The 23,200-nt window shown below is 41.8% G+C and overlaps 1 protein-coding gene across 2 annotated transcripts in view; it reads right to left on the reverse strand.

Annotated features, from left to right (window-relative positions):
* mgat4b (alpha-1,3-mannosyl-glycoprotein 4-beta-N-acetylglucosaminyltransferase B) overlaps nt 1–23,200 on the reverse strand; it is a 222,872-nt gene that overhangs the window by 3,373 nt on the left and 196,299 nt on the right. For both annotated transcript variants that reach the window (XM_046323934.1, XM_046323935.1), the window contains exons 9-13: nt 22,924–23,054; nt 18,736–18,843; nt 16,025–16,218; nt 15,427–15,505; nt 4,996–5,083 (exon numbers count right to left, since the gene is read on the reverse strand). In XM_046323934.1, the coding sequence (XP_046179890.1) occupies nt 4,996–5,083; nt 15,427–15,505; nt 16,025–16,218; nt 18,736–18,843; nt 22,924–23,054 (600 nt within the window). The remainder of the gene's footprint in view (nt 1–4,995; nt 5,084–15,426; nt 15,506–16,024; nt 16,219–18,735; nt 18,844–22,923; nt 23,055–23,200) is intronic.

Raw genomic sequence — 23,200 nt, forward strand, 5'->3', positions numbered from 1 at the left:
GACTAACTGCAAGCATTGCAAAGCAATCATTAGCCTTCAATTCAGTGGAGTGACTGTATGGTCCCAAGTCTAAGATTACGTGTCTCTTTTCCGAGTTTAAAATGATAAACATTCAACATGATTTGTGCCACGCTCAAAACAACTGTTAACTCGGAATTGCAAAATTGGATTTTAGTGTGTTCAAGACAACTGGAAACTTGGGAAAAATTAGCTTCGACTGGGAAAATACGTTTTGAACTTTCAACTCGGGCCTCTTTCTAGAGCTACGACTAAGATCACTTATGTCATCATGATTCAACTTTTTTTTTTCTCTCGAGTTCCCAGTTGTCTTGAAAGCACCATGAATCCAGAGAATGACAGACTTTGACGCCAAAATTTGCCCACAAAGGACCATCATGCCACCTTCCTGTTCAAGTGAGCCCAGCACAAGGCCCAAAAATGTTTTGTATGCTGCTGCATAAATGATGTAATATGCCAATGAGAAATGTATACTGTAACTAAGAAAGTTATACTTACACAATATGTTGTGTAGTAAGCTGTTGGTAGCCAATGTGCCTCACCCTAATAATTTAGTCTATTTTCGCATACTGTTCTGACTTGGTGGTGCACATGTAGATTACAACCTGTTTTTGAGAAATGTAGTCATTGAATTTTGTAAGGGCTTTCATTGTTTTTATGTCCCATTTATTTATCCTGTGGTTCTGACTGGTACAGGGAGAACACTGAATGAACGGCCCATGTTCTGAATTCTGTTGCTTTACATTTCAAAAGTGCTGAACAAATAGTGATATTGACTACGTCTGTCCTAGCTCGCTCATAATGTCTTAATCGGAATCATGGATTGCCTCTTATCCGCATGTCGTCCCTTTATGCCATAGTTTGTACATCTCAATTGTCATTAGAAACCACATTTGATTAAGTAAGTCAGCCATATCAGCTATGTTTTTTTTAAGGCAGTAAATGAGTCTGAATTAACTTTTTCGCTGACAGACAAGCTCCGCTGATAGCCAGGTGTAGCAGTGGTAAGGTGTTGGGACTCTGCTGTTGGGACAGCTTTATGTATGCCCTAACAGTTCGTGGGCAACCGTTTGTCACCGTTATAGTGCAATTAATGTACTGTTTAGTGTTGTGTTGTGTGATGGCTTTGCTGGCATGCATCCCACATTTATTTATTTTTCCCCCACCAATATTTACATGCTAAAATCGCCACTGCGCTCCACTACAGAAATGCTACCTATACAAAATCAATTCTCTCTCCTATAAATCTAGTTCCACAACGTAGAGTATCAAATCAAACATGGGGAGCATAGAGTGAGTTGTGTTTTAGGTTACACTACGCCTGAAAGCTAATATTCTACTGAGTGGAGCTGGAGGGAGAAATATAACCTGATGAACATTTGATAGCAATATCACACAATTAATTAATTTGGTCCAAATGTGAACTACTGTGCCAGATTGATATTCATTCCTGCACGAACTAATAATGAATGAGTGGGAGCGCTTGTAATAATTTATATGATGTCATAAGGATGGGGGGAGGGGGAAATCAATACAGTTACATCTCACAATATTATTTTAGACAATACTATACCAATACTTGGATTTATTATTTTTATTTTTTCTAAGCAGAGTTAGTCTACCTGCAACAAACCTCTGTTATTTTTCATCCTATAGCTGGTTCTCTATCTCCTTCTTTAATAGTGATCAAAAATGTTTTCAGCACTTTTGTCCACAAATGATCAAAAGGAATTTTCTCATGCTCTCATCTCTATGCTGCAGACATTTAGTGAGCAATATGGTTGACATATCAAAGTGCATCGAATTGCAATACATAGAATTGCGATAATCACAACACATATCGTACCAGCACCTACAGTGTCTTCAGAAGTTTTTCACATCCCTTGACTTTTCCACATTTTTTGTTACTGCCTGAATTTTCACATAATGTGTTACTGCCTGAATTTAAAACGTATTAAATGTAGTTTTTGTGTCACTGATCTAGACACAAGACTCCATAATGTAAGAATTATGTTTTTACGAAATGTTTTGTCTTGAGTCAATAAGTATTCAAGACCTTTGTTATGGCACGCCTAAATAACTTCAGGCGTAAAAATATAATTAACAAATCACATAATATGTTGCATGGACTAACTCTGTGTGCGATAAAGGTGTTCAACCCACCACATACAATTACCGTATCCGTAAGTTCCCTCAGTCGAGCAATACATTTTAAGCACAGATTCAACCACAAAGACCAGGGAGGTTTTCCAATGCCTCGCAAAAAAAGGCACTGATTGGTACATGGGTAAAAAAAACAGACAGACATTGAAAATTCCTCTGAGCATGGTGAAGTTATTAATTACACTTAGGATGGTGTATAAATACACCCACTCACTACAAAGAAAAGGTGCCCTTCGTAACTCAGTTGACGGTGAGGAAGGAAAACGCTCAGGAAATTCACCAATGGTGATTTTAAACCCGTTAAAGAGTTAAATGGCTGTGATAGAATGGATCAACAACATTGTAGTTACTCCACAATACTAAGCTAAATGACAAAGTGAAAAGGACACTTGTACAGAATAGAAATATTCCAAAACATGCATCCTGTTTGCAATAAGGCACTAAAGTAAAACAGCAAAAAATGTGTCCTAAATAGAAAGCATTATGTTCGGGGCAAATCCAAAACAACATCACCGGGGAGCACTTTTCATATTTTCAAGCATGGTGATGGCTGCATCATGTTATGGGTATACTTGTCATCGGCATGGACTAGGGAGTTGTTTTTGTTAATAAAAAGAAAAGGAATAGAGCAAAGCACAGGCAAAGTCCGAGAGGAAAACCTGGTTCAGTGTGATTTCCAACAGACACTGGTGTAATGTCGTTTGTTTGTTGTATGAAGAGAGTCAGACCGAAATGCAGCGTGTAGGTTACTCATGACTTTAATGAAGATAATAGCGGTACATGAAATAACTGTAAATGAAAACAACAAACAAAACGAAAACCTATTACAGCCTATCTGGTGACTACAACACTAAGACAGGAACAAACACCCACCAAATACAACGCGAAAGTCAGGCTGTCTAAATACGGTTCTCAATCAGAGACAACGACAAGCACCTGACTCTGATTGAGAATCGCCCCAGGCAGCCAAGCCTAACTAGACACACCCCTAATCAGCCGCGATCCCAAATATTACAAACCCCAATGCGAAAACACAACATATAAACCCATGTCACACCCTGGCCTACCCAAACATATAACAAAAACACAAAATACAATGACCAAGGCGTGACAACTGGGAGACAAATCCACCTTTTAGCAGGACAATAACCTAAAACACAAGGCGAAATATACACTGGAGTAGCTTACCAAGATGACTTTGAATGTTCTCGAGTGTCCTAGTTACAGTTTTGACTTAAATAAGCTTGAAAATCTATGACAAGACTTGAAAATGGCTGTCAAGCATTGATCAAAAAGTAACTTGACAGAGCTTGAAGAATTTTTAAAAGAATAAATGGGCAAATATTGTATAATCCAGGTTTGCAAAACTCTTAGAGACTTACCCAGAAAGACTCACAGCTGTAATCACTGCCAAAGTTGATTATAACACGTATTGACTCATGGGGTTAAATTCTTATCTAATCTAAATATTAGTTTTTATTTTCAATTAATAATAACAATTATAATATGTGTAATGTTTCTTCTACTTTGACAGAGTATTTTTGTGCCGCTCATTGACAACCAATTTTAATCCCACTTTGTAACACAACAAAATGTGGAAAAAGTCAAGAGGTGTGAATATTTTATGAAGGCGCTATAAGTATTGTTATAATACTGTATCATGAGGTCCCTGGCAATTCCCAGCCCTAATGTCATAAGGAGTTTCATATTCAATGGGATAAAAGCTAGTGCGGAGAACAAGAGGTCATTGTGGCTGTGTTTCAGAGACTTGAATGACAGGCTCGGGGCCCCTGCTTAAATACTGAAAGAATACATCCTCACTCACTTCCTCCTTCCCTACTTCCTTCCTTAATTTAATGAATCAATCATCTGTATGTCATTGGATAATGCTGTAATGAAAGCAAGGTTTCTATTCTATTGCATTGACCAAATCCACACCTCTCAGATCTGTAATTAAGGAAGGAACCATAAAAGTATCTAACACTTGTTACTGAATCAGTTGTAATGGAATTCACCTCAAACCCTTTTCCCCGCCATATTTAAACAAAATGTTAACCCGTCTTCCTATTTCAAAATGGTATGAACATTGTAATGTCATTTCATCCCTTCTCTTAAATGAGCACAATGCTATCCTTTTAAAGCACACCGGCGCAACACTTTTCTTGCACTTCATACAATTTCAGAAAGAGCACCTAAGGTCTACTAAAACTGTGAAGTTAGCCCTTATCCACTCCTACCACTGACCCATCATCCTGTAAAAGTGCTAGATTGTGCAGCAACTAATCGGTACCGTTGGAGCCCTCGATAATTGCCATTGGCTAATGGGGATCCTAATAAAATCAACAGTCAGAGGCCTGTGTGTGTGTGTTATTTGTCAGGACCTGTCTCAGTCTGTGTGAACTGTCCCTGTTTGCTGGTGTATCTGCCACAAGGTTTTTGTTAGACAGGGGAGATGGATGGATGGATGGATGGATGGATGGATGGATGGATGGATGGATGGATGGATGGATGAAAACAATAAGGAAAGACATTGAGGGATATTTTGGCAGGGAGAATAGTGTTGGCTTTGGGTGATCCTGTCTGCAGTACTAGTTCTTAACACTGGTAAATAAATACCCAGTGCTAATTACCACCTATTGAAACATGTCCTCGGTAGCATGGTGCTAATTGAATGCTGGGACGTTTTCATTAGAACGTACTGTAACAAAGTGTTTTGCAATGGAAAACAAAAACATGTTTCTGATTGGACGAATCCACGTTTTCCTTCCTTGCGTACATGACCCAGGCAAAGCTGTTTTTCATACTAATACTCACCTATTCTGATAAAGCCGTCCTCTGTTCTGTGGTATTTTGGTGTTTTCTCTCTCCCCTCTTTCAACGCCTCTTTCTCAGACTGGATATTCTGTAGGAGCAGAGATAGGTGTGTGAGGAACACAATACAGGTACGCACAATACACCAAGATCGACGCAGGCAGCAACCCTGATCTGCACTCGGATCACAGCTTCAATATATACATCATCAACCAATGCATTCACAACAGCAAACTCCACTCTACTGTCCTCTCTTCACCCCACAGCACTAGCCATGAGCTCAGATCCAACCTAACTACGATCTCTCTGTTTCACAACATAATAAAAGAGTAGAGATATCAATGAGTCTTCATAGTAAAGGGAGACAAAGGAAGCGGGACTCTGGTGTTGCTGCTGTGTCGTATCCAATCTGACAGATGGAGAAATACAGTATCTGTTTGACTTGTTTACCTAAAGCAATGAAGGAGAAAGGACTGGAGGACGGAAAGAGGGAAAATAAGCTGATCTTTGAAGGGGTTTTTCCTATTCTGTTGCTCGACATTGAAATCAGTGCGGGATGATCACACAAGTGATTATGGTAGTCAAAATATTACATTTCCCATCCACCGTTGAACTGCACCTGACAGCGAGGTTCTCTCTCTCACAACTTGTCATGGGTCTAAAGACATGCAACACTTCCATGAGCACATAGTGACTTTTTCCACATTTTGTTAAGTTACAGCCTTTTTAAAAAATGGATTAAATAAGAGAACATCCTCATTAATCTACACACAATACCCCATAACGAAAAAAGCAAAAACAGGCTTTTTACATTTTCATAAACAGGTTTTTATAAACGGAAATATCACATTTACATAAATACTCAGACCGTTTACTCAGTACTTTGTACAGTTTGGCAGCAATTAAAGCATAGAGTCTTCTTGGATATGACTCTATAAGCTTGACACACCTGTATTTTGGAAGTTTCTCCCATTCTTCTCAAGCTCTGTCAGGTTGGATGGTGAGCATCGCTGCAGTTATTTTCAAGGGTTCAAGTCCGGGGTCTGGCTGGGCCACTCGAGGTCATTCAGAGACGTGTCCCGAAGCCACTCCTGCGTTGTCTTGGCAGTGTGCTTAGGGTCGTTGTCCTGTTGGAGGGTGAACTTTATTCCCAGTCTGAGGTCCTGAGCGCTCTGGAGCAGAATTTCATTAAGAATCTCTCTGTACTTTGCTCCGTTCATAATTCCCTCGATCCTGACTAGTCTCCCAGTCCCTGCCAATCCCCACAGCATGATGTTGCCACTAGCATGCTTCACCGTAGTGATGGTCTTTCTCATGGTCTGAGAGTCCTTTAGGTGCCTTTTGGCAAACTCCAAGCGGGCTGTCATGTACCTTTTACTGAAGAGTGGCTTCAATCTGGCCACTCTACAATAAATGCCTGATTGGTGGAGTGCTACAGAGGTGGTTATCCTTCTGGAAGGTTATCCCATCTCCACAGAGTGACCAATGGATTCTTGGTCACTTCCCTGACAAAATCCCTTCTCCCCTGATTACTCCCCTTGGCCGGGCGGCCAGCTCTAGGAACCGTCTTAGTGGTTCCAAACTTCTTCCATTTAAGAATGATCGAGGCCACTGTGTTCTTGGAGACCTTCAATGCTGCAGAAATATTTTGGTACCCTTCCCCAGAACTGTGCCTCGACATAATCCTGTCTCGGCGACCTATGGACAATTCATTCGACCTCAAGTTTAGGTTTTTGCTCTGACATGCATCGTCAACTGTGGGATCTTATATAGACCGGTGTGTGCCTTTCCAAATCATATCCCATCAATTTAATTTACCACAGGTGGACTCAAATCAAGTTGCAGAAACATCTCAAGGATGGTCAATAGAAACAGGATGCACCTGAGCTCAAGTATCATGGCAAAGGGTCTGAATACTTACAGTATCAGTGACATAACAAAATGTGGAAAAAGTCAAGGGTCTGAATACTTTCCGAATGCACTGTATTCTTCCTCATACTGTAGAACAACAACAACAAAGGCAGCAACACCTCCACCCTATTTGCACTCTTCCCTAAATCCCCCTTTTCTCTAGCACCATTACAGGGTCTCAATGACAATCAGGTTGAAGTATAGATCGAATGAGTGCAGGAGGGAGGAGAAGAAAGGATATAAGCGAGATAGAGACCGAGAGCGAGGGAGGAGAAACAGGAGGAGATGAATATCTTGCTCGAGCCTCTGCAAAATCCAGCTATTAATCTGCCGTGGAGAGCGGTGGTTTGCAGGGCATAATCTGAAATCCCCGCCTCGCCTCGCCTAGCCCTCCTGCCGGATGAAATATCATTTTAAAGCGAAAGCTCTCGAACAGTGGCTGGCGGGAGACAGATCTGATTACCACCGCCCGGGAGTCCTCTTTTTCTTTCTCCTCAACATTCTCGTTCTCGCTCTTTTTCTGAGAGAGAACCTTGCTCTGTCTTGAGTCATTTCTCATCTATTTTTCTTCGCCTCTCAATCGCTCTCTGTAGCCTCTGGGACTTAACACTGTGGGTGCTCGCCTTTCAACATGGCTTATGTGCTCCTGTCAACAAGATGGAAGTTGACGTCATATGTCTTTCCACTTGAAAGAATTACAGTCCACAATTATTGGTAGCCTTGATAAAGATGAGCAAAAAAGACTATCAAATAAATAATACAAATACTGGGCCACATTGCATGCTCCCAAAAATTATACTTTTACTGCTCAGATAATTGTTTTTGTTTAATAAGTAATATATATATATATATATATATATATATATATATATATATATATCTTTTATATATATTATTATATATATATATATATATTATATATATATATATATATATATATATATATATATATATATATATATATATATATATAATAAAATAAAAAGATCCAGGTCGAAATGATTGGCATCCATGTTTTCAGCACCCTCGCACCATCCCCTTAGTAGGTTAACAACCTGTTTTATGCGATTGGATAACACGTTGGGAGGGATCTTAGGCAGGTTAGCATTTCTCGTCATGAATCTTGTTCTGGAGGTAGCTCTGCATTGTGGTCACTAGCTGGCACAGCCACTAAAGTCATAAAATCAGATTTTAAGCCTAACCCTAACCAAAATGCTAACCATAACACCTAACAGTAAATTAAGACCAAAAAGCATATACTGTATGTGTGTATATATATGTGTGTGTGTATATATATATATATATATACACACACATACAGTACATGCTATAGGGGATGGTCAGCCAGGCTCCTCCAGAGCCGCCAGTCAATTCTTCTAACAATTATTTACAGACAAGCTATTTCACTTATAATTCACTGGATCACAATTCCAGTGGGTCAGAAGTTTTCATACACTAAGTTGACTGTGCCTTTAAACAGCTTGGAAAATTCCAAAAAATGATGTCATGGCTTAAGAAGCTTCTGATATGCTAATCATTTGACATAATTTGAGTCATTTGACATCATTTGAGTCAATTGGAGGTGTACCTGTGGATGCATTTCAAGACCTATCTTCAAACTCAATGCCTCTTTGTTTGGCATCATGGGAAAATCAAAAGAAATAAGACAAGACCTCAGAAAACAAATTGTAGACCTCCACAAGCCTGGTTCATCATTGGGAGCAATTTCCAAATGCCTGAAGATACCACGTTCATCTGTGCAAACAATAGAACGCAAGTATAACACCATGGGACCATGCAGCCGTCATACCGCTCAGACAGGAGACGTTTTCGGTCTCCTAGAGATGAACGTACAATAGCAAAGGACCTTGTGAAGACACTGGAGGAAACAGTTACAAAAGTATCTATATCCACAGTGAAACGTGTCCTCTATATTGACATAACTGAAAGGCCGCTAAGCAAGGAAGAAGCCACTGCTCCAAAATCGCCATAAAAAGCCAGACTATGTTTTGCAACTGCACATGGGGCAAAGATCATACTTTTTGGAGAAATGTCCTCCGGTCTGATGAAACAAAAATAGAACCGTTTGACCATAATCGTTATGTTTGGAGGAAAAAGGGGGAGGCTTGCAAGCCGAAGAACACCATCCCATCTGTGAAGCACGGGGGTGGCAGCATCATGATGTGGGGGTTCTTTGCTGCGGGGTGGACTGGTGCACTTCACAAAATAGATGGCATCATGAGGGGGGGAAATTATGTGGATATATTGAAGCAACATCTCAAGACATCAGTCAGGAAGTTAAAGCTTGGTCGCAAATGGGTCTTCCAAATGGACAATGACCCCAAGCATACTTCCAAAGTCACAACGCCCTGACCTCAATCCCATCGATAATTTGGACTGAAAAAGCGTGTGCGAGCAAGGAGGCCTTCAAACCTGACTCAGTTACATGAGCTCTGTCAGGAGGAATGAGACAAAATTCACCCAACTTATTGTGGGAAGCTTGTGGAAGGCTACCCGAAACGTTTGACCCCAGGTTACACAATTTAAAGGCAATGCTACCAAATATTAATTGAGTGTATGTAAACTTCTGAACCACTGGGAATGCGATACAAGATATTAAAGCTGAAATAAATAATTCTCTCTATTATTCTGACATTTCACATTCTTAAAATAAAGTGGTGATCCTAACAGACCTAAGACAGGGAATTTGTACTTGGATTAAATGTCAGGAATTGTGAAAAACTGAGTTTAAATGTATATGGCTAAGGTGTATGTAAACTTCTGACTTCAACTGTGTATATATACAGTGGGGCAAAAAAGTATTTAGTCAGCCACCAATTGTGCAAGTTCTCCCACTTAAAAAGATGAGAGAGGCCTGTAATTTTCATCATAGGTACACTTCAACTATGACAGACAAAATGAGAAAAATAATTCCAGAAAATCACATGGTAGGAATTTTAATTTAGTCATTTGCAAATGATCGTGGAAAATAAGTATTTGGTCAATAACAAAAGTTTATCTCAATATTTTGTTATATACCCTTTGTTGGCAATGACAGAGGTCAAATGTTTTCTGTAAGGTATTTTGGCCCATTCCTCCATGCAGATGTCCTCTAGAGCAGTGATGTTTTGAGGCTGTTGCTGGGCAACACGGACTTTCAACTCCCTCCAAAGATTTTCTATGGGGTTGAGATCTGGAGACTGGCCACTCCAGGACCTTGAAATGCTTCATACGAACCCACTCCTTCGTTGCCCGGGCGGTGTGTTTGGGATCATTGTCATGCTGAAAGACCCAGCCACGTTTCATCTTCAATGCCCTTGCTGATGGAAGGAGCTTTTCACTCAAAATCTCACGATACATGGCCCCATTCATTCTTTCCTTTACACGGATCAGTCGTCCTGGTCCCTTTGCAGAAAAACAGCCCCAAAGCATGATGTTTCCACCCCTATGCTTCACATTAGGTATGGTGTTCTTTGGATGCAACTCAGCATTTTTTGTGTGTTACTGATGGTAGGCTTTGTTACTTTGGTCCCAGCTCTCTGCAGGTCATTCACTAGGTCCCCCCGTGTGGTTCTGGGATTTTTGTGATCATTTTGATCATTTTGAGCCTCAGATCGAGGGAGATTATCAGTGGTCTTGTATGTCTTCCATTTCCTAATAAATGCTCCCAAAGTTGATTTCTTCAAACCAAGCTGCTTACCTATTGCAGATTCAGTCTTCCCAGCCTGGTGCAGGTCTACAATTTTGTTTCTGATGTCCTTTGACAGCTCTTTGGTCTTGGCCATAGTGGAGTTTGGAGTGTGACTGTTTGAGGTTGTGGACAGGTGTCTTTTATACTTATAACAAGTTCAAACAGGTGCCATTAATACAGGTAACAAGTGGAGGACAGAGGAGCCTCTTAAACAAGAAGTTACAGGTCTGTGAGAGCCAGAAATCTTGCTTGTTTGTAGGTGACCAAATACTTTTTTCCCACCATAATTTGCAAATAAATTCATTTAAAAATCCTACAATGTGATTTTCTCATTTTGCCTGTCATAGTTGAAGTGTACCTATGATGAAAATTACAGGCCTCTCTCATCTTTTTAAGTGGGAGAACTTGCACAATTGGTGGCTGACTAAATACGTTTTTTGCCCCACTGTGTGTGTGTGTGTAGATATATATATATATATATATATATATATACATACACACACAGTTGAAGTTTACATACATATTTATTTATTATTAAAACTTTTTTTTATCATGAATTTGGAAAAGATTCTGTATGGAGGAATGGTATAAGATCCCTCCAAATGTGTTTTTCGATCTCATAAAACAAGTATAATTTACCTTACATATTATTTTGTATTTCTCAATATCAATGGTGTGTGATGACCCTCCCACTCTGTCTGCCGTATTCTCTCGTTGTTCTTGTTTCTTTATTAGGATGCGGGTGGGCGAAGTTGGGAGGGTCGTCAGCTTCATGGGAAACACCTGGCCCGGTGTGTTTCTTGGTGATTTTTGGTTGTTTGTTTTGGGACCTTTCAACACCCTGCATTATCACATTCATGCATGCAAAACACTCACTTACACACACCATTGTATATTCTACTTAGTTGTTTTATTTAATAAATATATGTTTTGTTACTCCTTATCTCCCTTTTTGTTACGGTTCGTGACAAGCAGGGGCTCGTCCGGGATATTTGAATGTATTAGTTTGGGAGACCGTGGAGGTATGTGTTTGGTTTACATATTTTGTTTGTTTGAGTTTGATAGGCCCAGTATTGGTTGCCTCTGTTGTTTGGTTTGTGTGCTGCTTTGGAGAGATAATGGTTAGTTTCTAGGACCTGCCTAGCCTGGAAACTCTTGTTCTACTTTCTGTTGGGACATCAGTCTGAGGTGAGTAAATCGGCTGTGTACCTCGGTAGGAGATTCCCGGGGCTATAACCTTTTCCCCCTGATAGGCTTAGTGACATGTTTCATTTTTGGACATGTTGGGCATGGTTAAATGTTTGTTATTTTTGTGTGTGTCTGGACTGAGCAGTTGTCTCGGGGGCACATCCGTGGCTTGGAGGAATTTGCCAGCATGCTGGGGAGTTCTATTTTCCTTGCCAGCGGGCTACAGTGCGTAAATACCCACCGCAAATCTGCACGAAGACTAGGGTTGAGTTATTGTAGGTTTTGGGGAAGCTCCTTATCTCATCTCTTCTGTGGTGCTCAGGGTGATTGTCATTTCTCTGGTTGTGGTCTGATGTGCTCAACAGAGGGGTTGAGCAAGATTATTTACTTATGACTGGTGTCTCATGTAGACAAGTTAATTCGCTTTCCATCAGAGGAACTGTTAGACTTATGCACTAAAGAACAACTGTTGACGATCGCTGAACACTACAAGGTTGAATGATTGAAATGAGTGAAATTCTGTTACGTGGGAAGTGTCTATGAATCGTTGGGCGTTGTAAAAATTAAGGACACTGATGTTCTTTTCGTTGGAGTTTGTAGCTGTGGTCTTGTGCCATGTTCCTGAATGTTTATGTGACTGACTGTTGTTGGGGTTGTCATGTTCTCTTTCCTGTCTGTTCCCTCTTGGTCTTGTGTTCTTCTTTCCTCTTAAACATTGCTTCCTGTACGCAAAGGTTGCTGAGGTCTGGGGAGGAGGTTGGCTGGGGCAGGTGGAGGTGTGAACACATAACCCCTCATCAATTTGGGACGCAGGGGCTGTGTCAATTTGGGACGCAGGGGCTGTGTCAATTTGGGACGCAGGGGCTGTGTCAATTTGGGACGCAGGGGCTGTGTCAATTTGGGACGCAGGGGCTGTGTCAATTTGGGACGCAGGGGCTGTGTCAATTTGGGACGCAGGGGCTGTGTCAATTTGGGACGCAGGGGCTGTGTCAATTTGGGACGCAGGGGCTGTGTCAATTTGGGACGCAGGGGCTGTGTCGTTGTTCCGGGGCCCTTGTTGGTCCCCGGTTTTATGGGGGGGGGGGAATGTGACGACCCTCCCACTCTGTCTGCCGTATTCTCTCTTTGTTCTTGTTTCCTTATTAGGATGCTGGTGGGCGGCGTTCGGAGGGTCGTCAGCTACATGGGAAACACCTGGCCCGGTGTGTCCCAGGATAAATAGACCTCTTCCAGATTCATGGAAGAGACTCTCTCCATGCAGACACCTTTCTAGATTTTGTTGTGTTTCTTGGTGGTTTTTGGTTGTTTGTTTTGGCACCTTTCAACACCCTGCATTATCACATTCATGCATGCAAAACACTCACTTACACTACTGATTACTGATTACACACACCATTGTATATTCTACTTAATTGCTTTATTTAATAAATATGTCTTTTGTTACTCATCTCCACGTTGTCTCCCTTTTTGTTATGGGCTTTGAGCCGGTTTGTGACAGGTGCAACTAATTAAGGATCTGACTAAGTCTTTCCAGAGAGATGTACCCAGTGTGGCCCTCCAAGACATGGGCTGTATCAACAAAAATAACAGAAAAGAATACAGATATTGTGAGTGTATATAATCTTGTATGTAACAATACAGGAATGGCTGAATGTGTGTAACATTAAATATTATTACACTGTACTTGTGTGTGTATTTATGTACATACACAGTACCAGTCAAAAGTTGAGACACCTACTCATTCAATGATTTCTTAATTTTTTTACTAATTTCTACATTGTAAAATAACAGTGAAGACATCAAAACTATGAAATCATATAGTAACCAAATAAAGTGTTAATCAACATATATTTTAGTTTCTTCAAAGTAGCCACCCTTTGTCTTGATGACAGCTTTGCACACTCTTTGCATTTTCTCATCCAACTTCACCTGGAAAGCTTTTCCAACAGTCTTGAAGGAGTTCCCACACTGGCTGAGCACTTGTTGGCTGCTTATCCTTCACTCTGTGATCCAACTCATCCCAAACCATCTCAATTGGGTTGAGGCCAGGTTATCTGATGCAGTACTCCATCACTATCTTTCTTGGTCAAATAGCCCTTACACAGCCTGGAGGTGTGTTGGGTCATTGTCCTGTTGAAAAACAAATGACAGTCCCTCTAAGTTGATCACTGCATAATCCTGTGGTATCCGTGTTGGTTTAGTGTGCTTCGAATTCTAAATAAATCACTGACAATGTCAGCAAAGCACCCAGACACCATCACACCTCCTCCTTCACAATGGGAATCACACATGCGGAGGTCATCCATTTCGCCTATTCAGCATCTCAAAGAAACAGCGATTGGAACCAAAATCTAAAATTTGGACTCATCGGACCAATTGACAGATTTCCACCGGTCCATTGTTCATGTTTCTTCTTATTATTGGTGTCCTTCAGTAGTTTCTTTGCAGCAATTTGACCATGAAGGCCTGATTCACCAGGTCTCCTCCGAACAGTTGATGTTGAGATGTGTCTGTTACTTGAACTCAGTGAAGCATTTATTTAGGCTGCAATTTCTGAGGTTGGTAAATCTAATGAACTTATCCTGTGGCAGTTTCACCACAGCGCGTGATGGTTTTTGCAACTGCACTTGAAGGAACTTTCAAAGTTCAAATACATTTTCATATGATGAACTGACGTTTCTCTTTGCTTATTTGAGCCTTTCTTGTCATAATATGGACTTGTCCTTTTACCAAATAGGGCTATCTTCTGTATACCAACCCTACCTTGTCACAACACAACCGATTGGCTCAAACGCAGTAAGGAAAGAAATTCCACAAGGCACACATTTTTAAATGCATTCCAGGTGACTTCCTCATGAACCTGGTTGAGAGAATGCCAAGAGTGTGCAAAGCTGTCATCAAGGCAAAGGGTGGCTACAAATATAAATTATATTTTGATTTGTTTAACACTTTTTTGGTTACTACATGATTCAATGTGTTATTTAACAGTTCTGATGTTTTTACTATAATTCTATAAAGTAGAAAATAGTAAAAATAAAGGAAAACCCTGGAATGAGTAGGTGTGTCCAAACTTTTAACAGGTACTGTATACAGTGGCAAGAAAAAGTATGTGAACCCCTAGGCTAATAACTTCTAAAAACCTAATTGGAGTCAGGAGTCAGCTAACCTGGAGTCAATCAATGAGATGAGATTGGAGATGTTGGTAAGAGCTCCCTTGCCCTATTAAAAAAACCTCACCAAATGTCAGTTTGCTATTTTACAAGAAGCATTTTCTGATGTGAACCATGCCTCGAACAAAATAGATCTCAGAAGACCTAAGATTAAGAATTGTTGATTTGCATAAAGCTGGAAAGCGTTACAAAAGTATCCCTAAAAGCATGTTCTGTTCATCAGTCCACGGTCAGACAAACTGTCTATGAACGGAGAAAGTTCAACAGTTCAGCTACTCTCCCTAGGAGTGGCCGTTACTGGACCAACATTATAACCACTTGGCTACCTGCAGCCCCTCGAGGCAAGATGAATCAGGCTTATAGTGGCGCGCTTCGTATTAAAATAGAATATGTGGGATAAAGGTTACATACGTAACGTAAAATGAAACTGATAATGTACTGGGAATGAATCGGGTGAATAGTGGCGAGACTCACGTCAAAAGGCAGCACCTCCACAGAGGTGTTGAAAAGCTTGTCCCCTGGGTGCTCAATGTTCCCGCTCCGGAAGAAATACCTAGAGAGAAAGAGAGAGGATAACAAATGGGGGGGGTGTCAATTAGATATTCAACACAAATTGATCCACCATTATTATCATCATCGTCAGTCAGCCAGCCAGCAAGTCACCAAGTTCAATCTCTATCTCCATTTGCTTTCTACAAATACATGTGCCACCAAGTACCTAACAGTAGCCTGAACCGTTCGCTACCCCCAAAAGCGCCTCTGAGGTAACAGGGGTGACCAAAGAGCCACAGCATGGCAAGTTAGAGGGGTCCAGAGTAGATAGACCATCTGCCCTGACAGTAATGGGAAGAAATATTATTCATATGGGCCCAGTGGAGAGAGAGAGAGAGACAGTTTGAGACATGTGTGAAGTGTGTGTATGTGCACAAAAATCTGTGTGTGTGTGTGTGCACGTACACATGTGTGTATGTGTTTATGTCCATGCATACACACGTGTGTGTGTGTCCATATATGTGTATGTATTCAAGCATGCCATGTATGTGTGTATCCGAGGATGTGAGAGCACACACACCTCTCGATGCGGACAGGTGTGAAGAAACGGATGCGGATGAAGTCTCCAGCCACGGGTGTGAAGGCCCAGAAGAAGTCCTCTCCCAGGTAGGCCTTCTCCAAGGTGAAGTGCTGGTATGTCTTTAGGCTGGTGGTCACCTCTGCCAGTGGGTTGGCGTGACCCTTGTGCAGAGTCTGCTTTCCAAAGTCCTTGTCCTGAAGCAAACCATTAGACCATAGGAGGGGGGTCAGAGAGGGGAGAGATGGAATTGTTTCTATCACCAAGCTATCGTACTGACTTTGTGGGTGCAGTTAGCTAAAGACACAGGGATTCATTCTAACGTGATATTTGGGAGCGTGACAGTTCTTGATTTTTCTTGATCCTTGATTTTGCTGCGGCAATTCTGACATTTGCATGGCATTATGCAATGACGTTGTGCTTTTGCGGGTACTTAAATAGTTCCCGCAAAACACCAGTCTCAATGTTAACAATGAAGAGGCAACTCTGGGATGCTGGCCTTCTAGGCAGAGTTGCAAAGAAAAAGCCATATCTCAGACTGGCCAATAAAAATAAAAGATTAAGATGGGCAAAATAACACAGACACTGGACAGAGGAACTCTGCCTCGAAGGCCAGCATCCCAGAATCGCCTCTTAACTGTTAACATTGAGACTGGTGTTTTGCGGGTACTATTTAAGTTCAGTTAAGGATTCGTCTGGTCTGTTTCTCAAACTAGACACTCTAATGTACTGTTCCTCTTGCTCAGTTGTGCACCGGGGCCTCCCACTCCCCTTTCTATTCTGGTTAGAGCCAGGTACTATTTAATGAAGCTCTTCATTTCACAGATCTTCATTGTAAAGGGTTTAAACACTGTTTCCCATGCTTGTTCAATGAACCATAAACAATTAATGAATATGCACCTGTGGAAAGGTCGTTAAGACACTAACAGCTTACAGACGGTAGGCAATTAAGGTCACAGTTATTAAAACTTAGGACACTAAAGAGGCCTTTCTCTGGAAAAACACCCAAATAAAGATGCCCAGGGTCCCTGCTCATCAGTGTGAACATGCCTTAGGCATGCTGCAAGGAGGCATGAGGACTGCAGATGTGGCCAGGGCAATAAATTGCAATGTCCGTACTTTGGTGCGAAAAGTGCAAATCAATCCCAGAACATCAGCAAAGGACCTTGTGAAGATGCTGGAGTTAACAGGCACAAAAGTATTTATATCCACAATAAAAGTGTAATGTATCGACATAACCTGAAAGGCCGCTCAGCAAGGAAGAAGCCACTGCTCCAAAACCGCCATAAAAAAGCCAGACTACTGTTTGCAACTGCACATGGGGACAAAGATTGTAATTTTGGAGAAATGTCCTCTGGTCTGATGAAACAAAAATAGAACTGTTTGATCATAATGACCATTGTTATGTTTGGAGGACAAAGGGGAAGGCTTGCAGGCCAAAGAACACCATCCAAACCGTGAAGCACTGGGTGGCAGCATCATGTTGTGGGGGTGCTTTGCTGCAGGAGGGACTAGTGCACTTCACAAAATAGATGTCATCACGAGGGAGGAATATTATGTGGATATATTGAAGCAACATCTCAAGACATCAGTCACAAAGTTAAAGATTGGTCGTGAATGGGTCTTCCAGATGAACAATGACCCCAAGCATACTTCCAAAGTTGTGGCAAAATGGCTTTAGGACAATAAAGTCAAGGTATTGGAGTGGCCATCACAAAGCCCACAAATCATATAGAAAAAGTGTTGGCAGAACTGAAAAAGCATGTGCGAGCAAGGAAGCCTAGAAACCCAACTCAGTTACACCAACTCTGCCAGGAGGAATGGGCCAAAATTCACCCAACTTATGGTGGGAAGCTTGTGGACGGCTACCTGAAACACTTGACCCAATTTAAACAATTTAAAGGCAACGCTAACAAATACTAATTGATTGTATGTAAACTTCTGACCCACTGGGAATAAAAGCTGAAATAAATCATTCTCTCTACTATTATATTGACATTTCACATTCTTAAAATAAAGTGGGGATCCTAACTGACCTAAAACAGGGAATTTTTACTGGGATTAAATGTCAGGAATTGTGAAAAACTGAGTTAAAATGTATTTGGCAAAGGTGTATGTAAACTTCCGACTTAAAAAACCCAAAACACACACACACACAGTTACAATGTTCGTGATGTAGTTGAATATCTGCAGGTGCATATGCTCCAATTTCAAAACAATTTGGAGGCACAGTTGAAAAGTTAAAAAAGTTAATGCACTAAATATACAATGGATTCATTTGAAAATAAAAGCATTACTTTTTTCAATGCATGAGAAATGTGTGGCGTGTGAAGATGGTCAAATGCGTGTCTCACACACTCATTGCGTGACAGTTGTAAGCACTGATAAAATACTATTCATTTCAGTGGTGGAGGCCAGGCGTGCTTGGTGGATAATCTCTAAATTGAGAAAGTGTTGGGCGTATTTATAGTGAATTGATTGGGTTAGATTGCAGTAGCAGTCTTCAGGCTGATATCCACTGATCTTAACAATCAGAGACATTAAACACAGTATTCTTTACTTTGTAGTAAAAAATATTGAATCTGTGTGGTGACTTGAAATGTATATCAGTACTGCAGTGCTCAGCGACTTGATGCACAGTGAAAGGATGCTAGAGTATACAAAATGTATTGTCAGTGGGATACGGAAACACACAATGCTTGCAACGTACATACCTTGAGTTTCTGGATCTTTCCGGCCAGGGAGGAGTGAGTGCCCACATGCTGGAAGAGTGAGGGCTTGAAGCGAATCCTCAGGTTGGCCTTCTGCCTGTCGCAGTGTTTCTGTGTGAGTGGCAGACGGGAGAGTTGAGAAAGAAAGAAAGAGAGAGGACCAGGGAGAGAGAAAGAGAATAGGAGTGTGTGGGAGTTCCACAATTTTCTGAGACTGAGATCATTTTGGCAAGTGCAATTGAAAGGCATGGTATTTATACACTACATGGCCAAAAGCATGTGGATATCCCTTCAAATTAGTGGATTTGGCTATTTCAGCTGCACCCATTAAAGACAGGTGTATAAAATCGAGCACACAGACATGCTATCTCCATAGACAAACGTTAGCAGTAGAATGGCCTTACTGAAGAGCTCTGTGTCTTTTAACCAGAGCCCAGTCAGTTCGTCAAACTTCTGCCCTGCTAGAGCTGACCCGGTCAACTTTAAGTACTGTTATTGTGGAAACGTCTAGGAGCAACAATGGCTCAGCCGTGAAGTGGTAAGCCACACAAGCTCACATAACGAGACTGCCGAGTGCTGAATAGCGCAAAAATGCTTCTTCAGTTGCAACAAGTCACTACAGAGTTCCCAACTGCCACTGGAAGCAACATCTTGGCAGCAGCTAATGGGGATTAATAATAAATACAAATACATCAGCACAATAACTTTATCAGGAGCTTCAAGAAATGGGTTTCCATGGCCGCGCAGCCGCACACAAGCATAAAATCACCATTAGCAATGCCAAGTGTTGGCTGGAGTGGTGTGAAGGTCGCCGCCATTGGATTCTGGAGCAGTGGAAACACATTCGCTGGAGTGATGAATCACACTTCACCATCTGGCAGTCCGAAGGACGAATCTGGGTTTGGAGGATGCCAGGAGAACGCTACCTGCCCCAATGCATAGTGCCAACTGTAAAGTTTGTGGAGGAGGAATAATGGTCTGGGGCTGTTTTTAATGGTTCAGGCTCCTTCATTCCAGTGAAGGGAAATCTTAACGCTCCAGCATACAATGACATTATTGACGATTCTGTGCTTCCAACTTTGTGGCGACAGTTTGGGGAAGGCCCTTTCCTGTTTCAACATGACATTGCCCCTGTGCACAAAGCGAGGTCCATACAGAAATGGACGGGTGTGGAAGAACTTGACTGACCTACACAGAGCCCTGATCTGAACACCATCAAACACCTTTGGGATGAATTGGCACGCCGACTGCGAGCCAGGCCTACTCGGCCACATCAGTGTCCGACCTCACTAATGCTCGCGGGTGAATGGAAGCAAGTCCCCGCAGCAAGTTTCCAACATCTAGTGGAAAACCTTGCCAGAAGAGTGGAGGCTGTTATTGCAGTGGGAAGGACCAACTACATATTAATGCCCATGATTCTGGAATGAGATGTTCGACGTCCACATATTTTGGGCCATGTAGTGTATGTACAGTCATGGCCAAAAGTTTTGAGAATGACACAAATATAAATGTTCACATTAATTTTCAGTCTTCTGCCTCAGTTTGTATGATGGCAATTTGCATACACTCCAGAATGTTTTGAAGAGTGATAAGATGAATTGCAATTAATTGCAAAGTCACTCTTTGCCATGCAAATGAACTGAATCCCCAAAAAACATTTCCACTGCATTTCAGCCCTGCCACAAAAGGACCAACTGGCAGCAAGAATACTGCTGCCAGTGAGATTGCACCTAAATTAATAATTTATCGGATCATCAAGAACTTCAAGGAGAGCGGTTCAATTGTTGTGAAGAAGGCTTCAGTGCGCCCAAGAAAGTCCAGCAAGCGCTAGGACAGTCTCTTAAAGTTGATTCAGCTGTGGGATTGGGGCACCACCAGTGCAGAGCTTGCTCAGGAATGGCAGCAGGCAGGTGTGAGTGCATCTGCATGCACAGTGAGGTAAAAACTTTTGGAGGATGGACTGGTGTAAAGGGCAGGAAAGAGGCCTCTTCTCTCCAGGAAAAACATCAGGGACAGACTGATATTCTGTAAAAGGTACAGGGATTGGACTTCTGGGGTAAAGTCATTTTCTCTGATGAATCCTCTTTCTGATTGTTTGGGGCATCCGGAAAAAAGCTTTTCCGGAGAAGACAAGGTGTGCGCTACCATCAGTCCTGCGTCATGCCAACGGTAAAGCATCCTGAGAGCATTCATGTGTGGGGTTGCTTCTCAGCCAAGGGAGTGGGCTCACTCACAATTTTGCCTAAGAACGCAGCCATGAATAAAGAATGGTACCAACACATCCTCCGAGAGCAACTTCTCTCAACCATCCAGGAACAGTTTGGTGACGAACAATGCCTTTTCCAGCATGATGGAGCACCTTGCCATAAGGCAAAAGTATTAACTAAGTGGCTCGGGGAACAAAACATCAATATTTTGGGTCCATGGCCAGGAAACTCCCCAGACGTTAATCCCATTGAGAACTTGTGGTCAATCTTCAAAAGGCGGGTGGGTGGACAAACAAAAACCCACAAATTCTGACAAACTCCAAGCATTGATTATGCAAGAATGGGCTGACATCAGACAGGATGTGGCCCAAAAGTTAATTGCCAGGGCAAATTGCAGAGGTCTTGAAAAAGAAGGGTTAAGGCCTCCCGTTTGGTGCAGTGGTCTAAGGCACTGCATTGCAGTTTTAACTGTGCCACCAGAGATTCTGGGTTCGAACCCAGGCTCTGTCGTAGCCGGCCGCGACTGGGAGGCCCATGGAGTGGCGCACAATTGGCCCAATGTCTTCCGGGTTAGGGAGGGCATGGCCGGCAGGGATATCCTTGTCTCATCGCGCATTAGCGACTCCTGTGGCGGGCCGGGCACAGTGCATGCTGACACGGTCGCCAGGTGTACGGTGTTTCCTTCGACACATTGGTGCAGCTGGCTTCCGGGTTGGATGGGCATTGTGTCAAGAAGCAGTGCGGTTTGGTTGGGTTTCGGAGGATGCATGGCTCTCGACCTTCGCCTCACCCGAGTCCGTACGGGAGTTGCAGCGATGAGACAAGACTGTAACTACTACCAATTGGATACCACGAATTTGGGTAGAAGAAAGGGGGTAAAAAAAAGTTTACATTTAAAAAATTTAAAAAGAATGGTCAACACTGTAAATATCGACTCTTTGCATCAACTTCATGTATTTGTCAATAAAAGCCTTTGCACGTATGAAATGCCTGTAATTATACTTCAGTATTCCATAGTAACATCTGACATTAATATGAATTAATATTTGTGTCATTCTCAAAACTTTTGGCCACGACTGTACAGGTAACTGGCAAAATAAAGGAAAAGTGTCTTAATAGGGTGATGGGCAACCATGTGCCACCAAAACAGCTTCAATGCACCTTGGCATAGATTCTACAAGTGTCTGGGATGCGAACACCATTCTTCCATGAGAAATTCTATAATTCGGTGTATTGTTGATGGTAGTGGAAAACGCCGTTTCAGGCACCACTCCAGAATCCCCCATAAGTGTTCAATTGGGTTGAGATCTGATGACACACACACACACAAACACATCCTTTAAATCACCTATGCTCCTTTGAGAACTTTTTCAAATTCACTGAGATCTCTTATTTTAGCCATGGTAGCCAAAATATTGGTGAAATAGGTATTTTTATAATGACCGCAATCATGATGGGATTTTAATTGCTTAATTGACTCAGGAACCCCACCTGTGTGGAAGCACCTATTTTCAATATACTTTGGCTGCGTTTACACAGACAGACCAATTCTTATATTGTTTTCACTAATAGGTCTTTTGACCAATCAGATCAGCTTTGCAAAAATAATATCAGAATTGGGTTGCCTGTGTCAACGCAGCCTTTGTATCCCTCATTGTTGTGTATTGATATTCTAGTTTTGTCCCTTTATGGCACCTGTAACCTGCTTACCTACATTGAAATGCTTGGAATGTTCTTCCTGTGAAATGCATTAAACAATGCCCACGTTAATTTCTACTCCAGTCTCATGTCCTGTCCAGTGTACAGTGTGCTATACAACACTCATTTGCTAAAGCGTTTACTTTATTTTTGCAGTAACCTGTTGCTCCCTGCTTGGATAATCTGTAATACATCCTTCTTTCCTCCCTCCCTTGAAGTAATCACTGATCTAACATGACTGAGTCCAAAGAAAAACTTGTTTTAGGACAGTGGTTACCACACTTACCGCGTCCTTCTCTGGGTTGCACACCTTGACCCACATGATGTGGTCCAGCAGCCAGTCAATGGGCTTGTCCTTGTAGAACATTAGCATAAACTCCACAATCAGCGACAGGTCCAGGGACTTGAACATCTTACCTGAGGAGAGAGGATTATACAAGTCAATTACAACGCGAGACATCATCAAATATCGCAAAGGTTGTTCAGGTAGTACCTTGTCTGTTTCAAAATGTTCAATCATATCTTGAGCCTATGGAACACTACTTGGGTTTCCAATTTTAAAA

This window comes from Oncorhynchus gorbuscha, linkage group LG23 (genome assembly GCF_021184085.1).
Source record: "Oncorhynchus gorbuscha isolate QuinsamMale2020 ecotype Even-year linkage group LG23, OgorEven_v1.0, whole genome shotgun sequence".
Taxonomy (NCBI): Eukaryota; Metazoa; Chordata; class Actinopteri; order Salmoniformes; family Salmonidae; genus Oncorhynchus; species Oncorhynchus gorbuscha.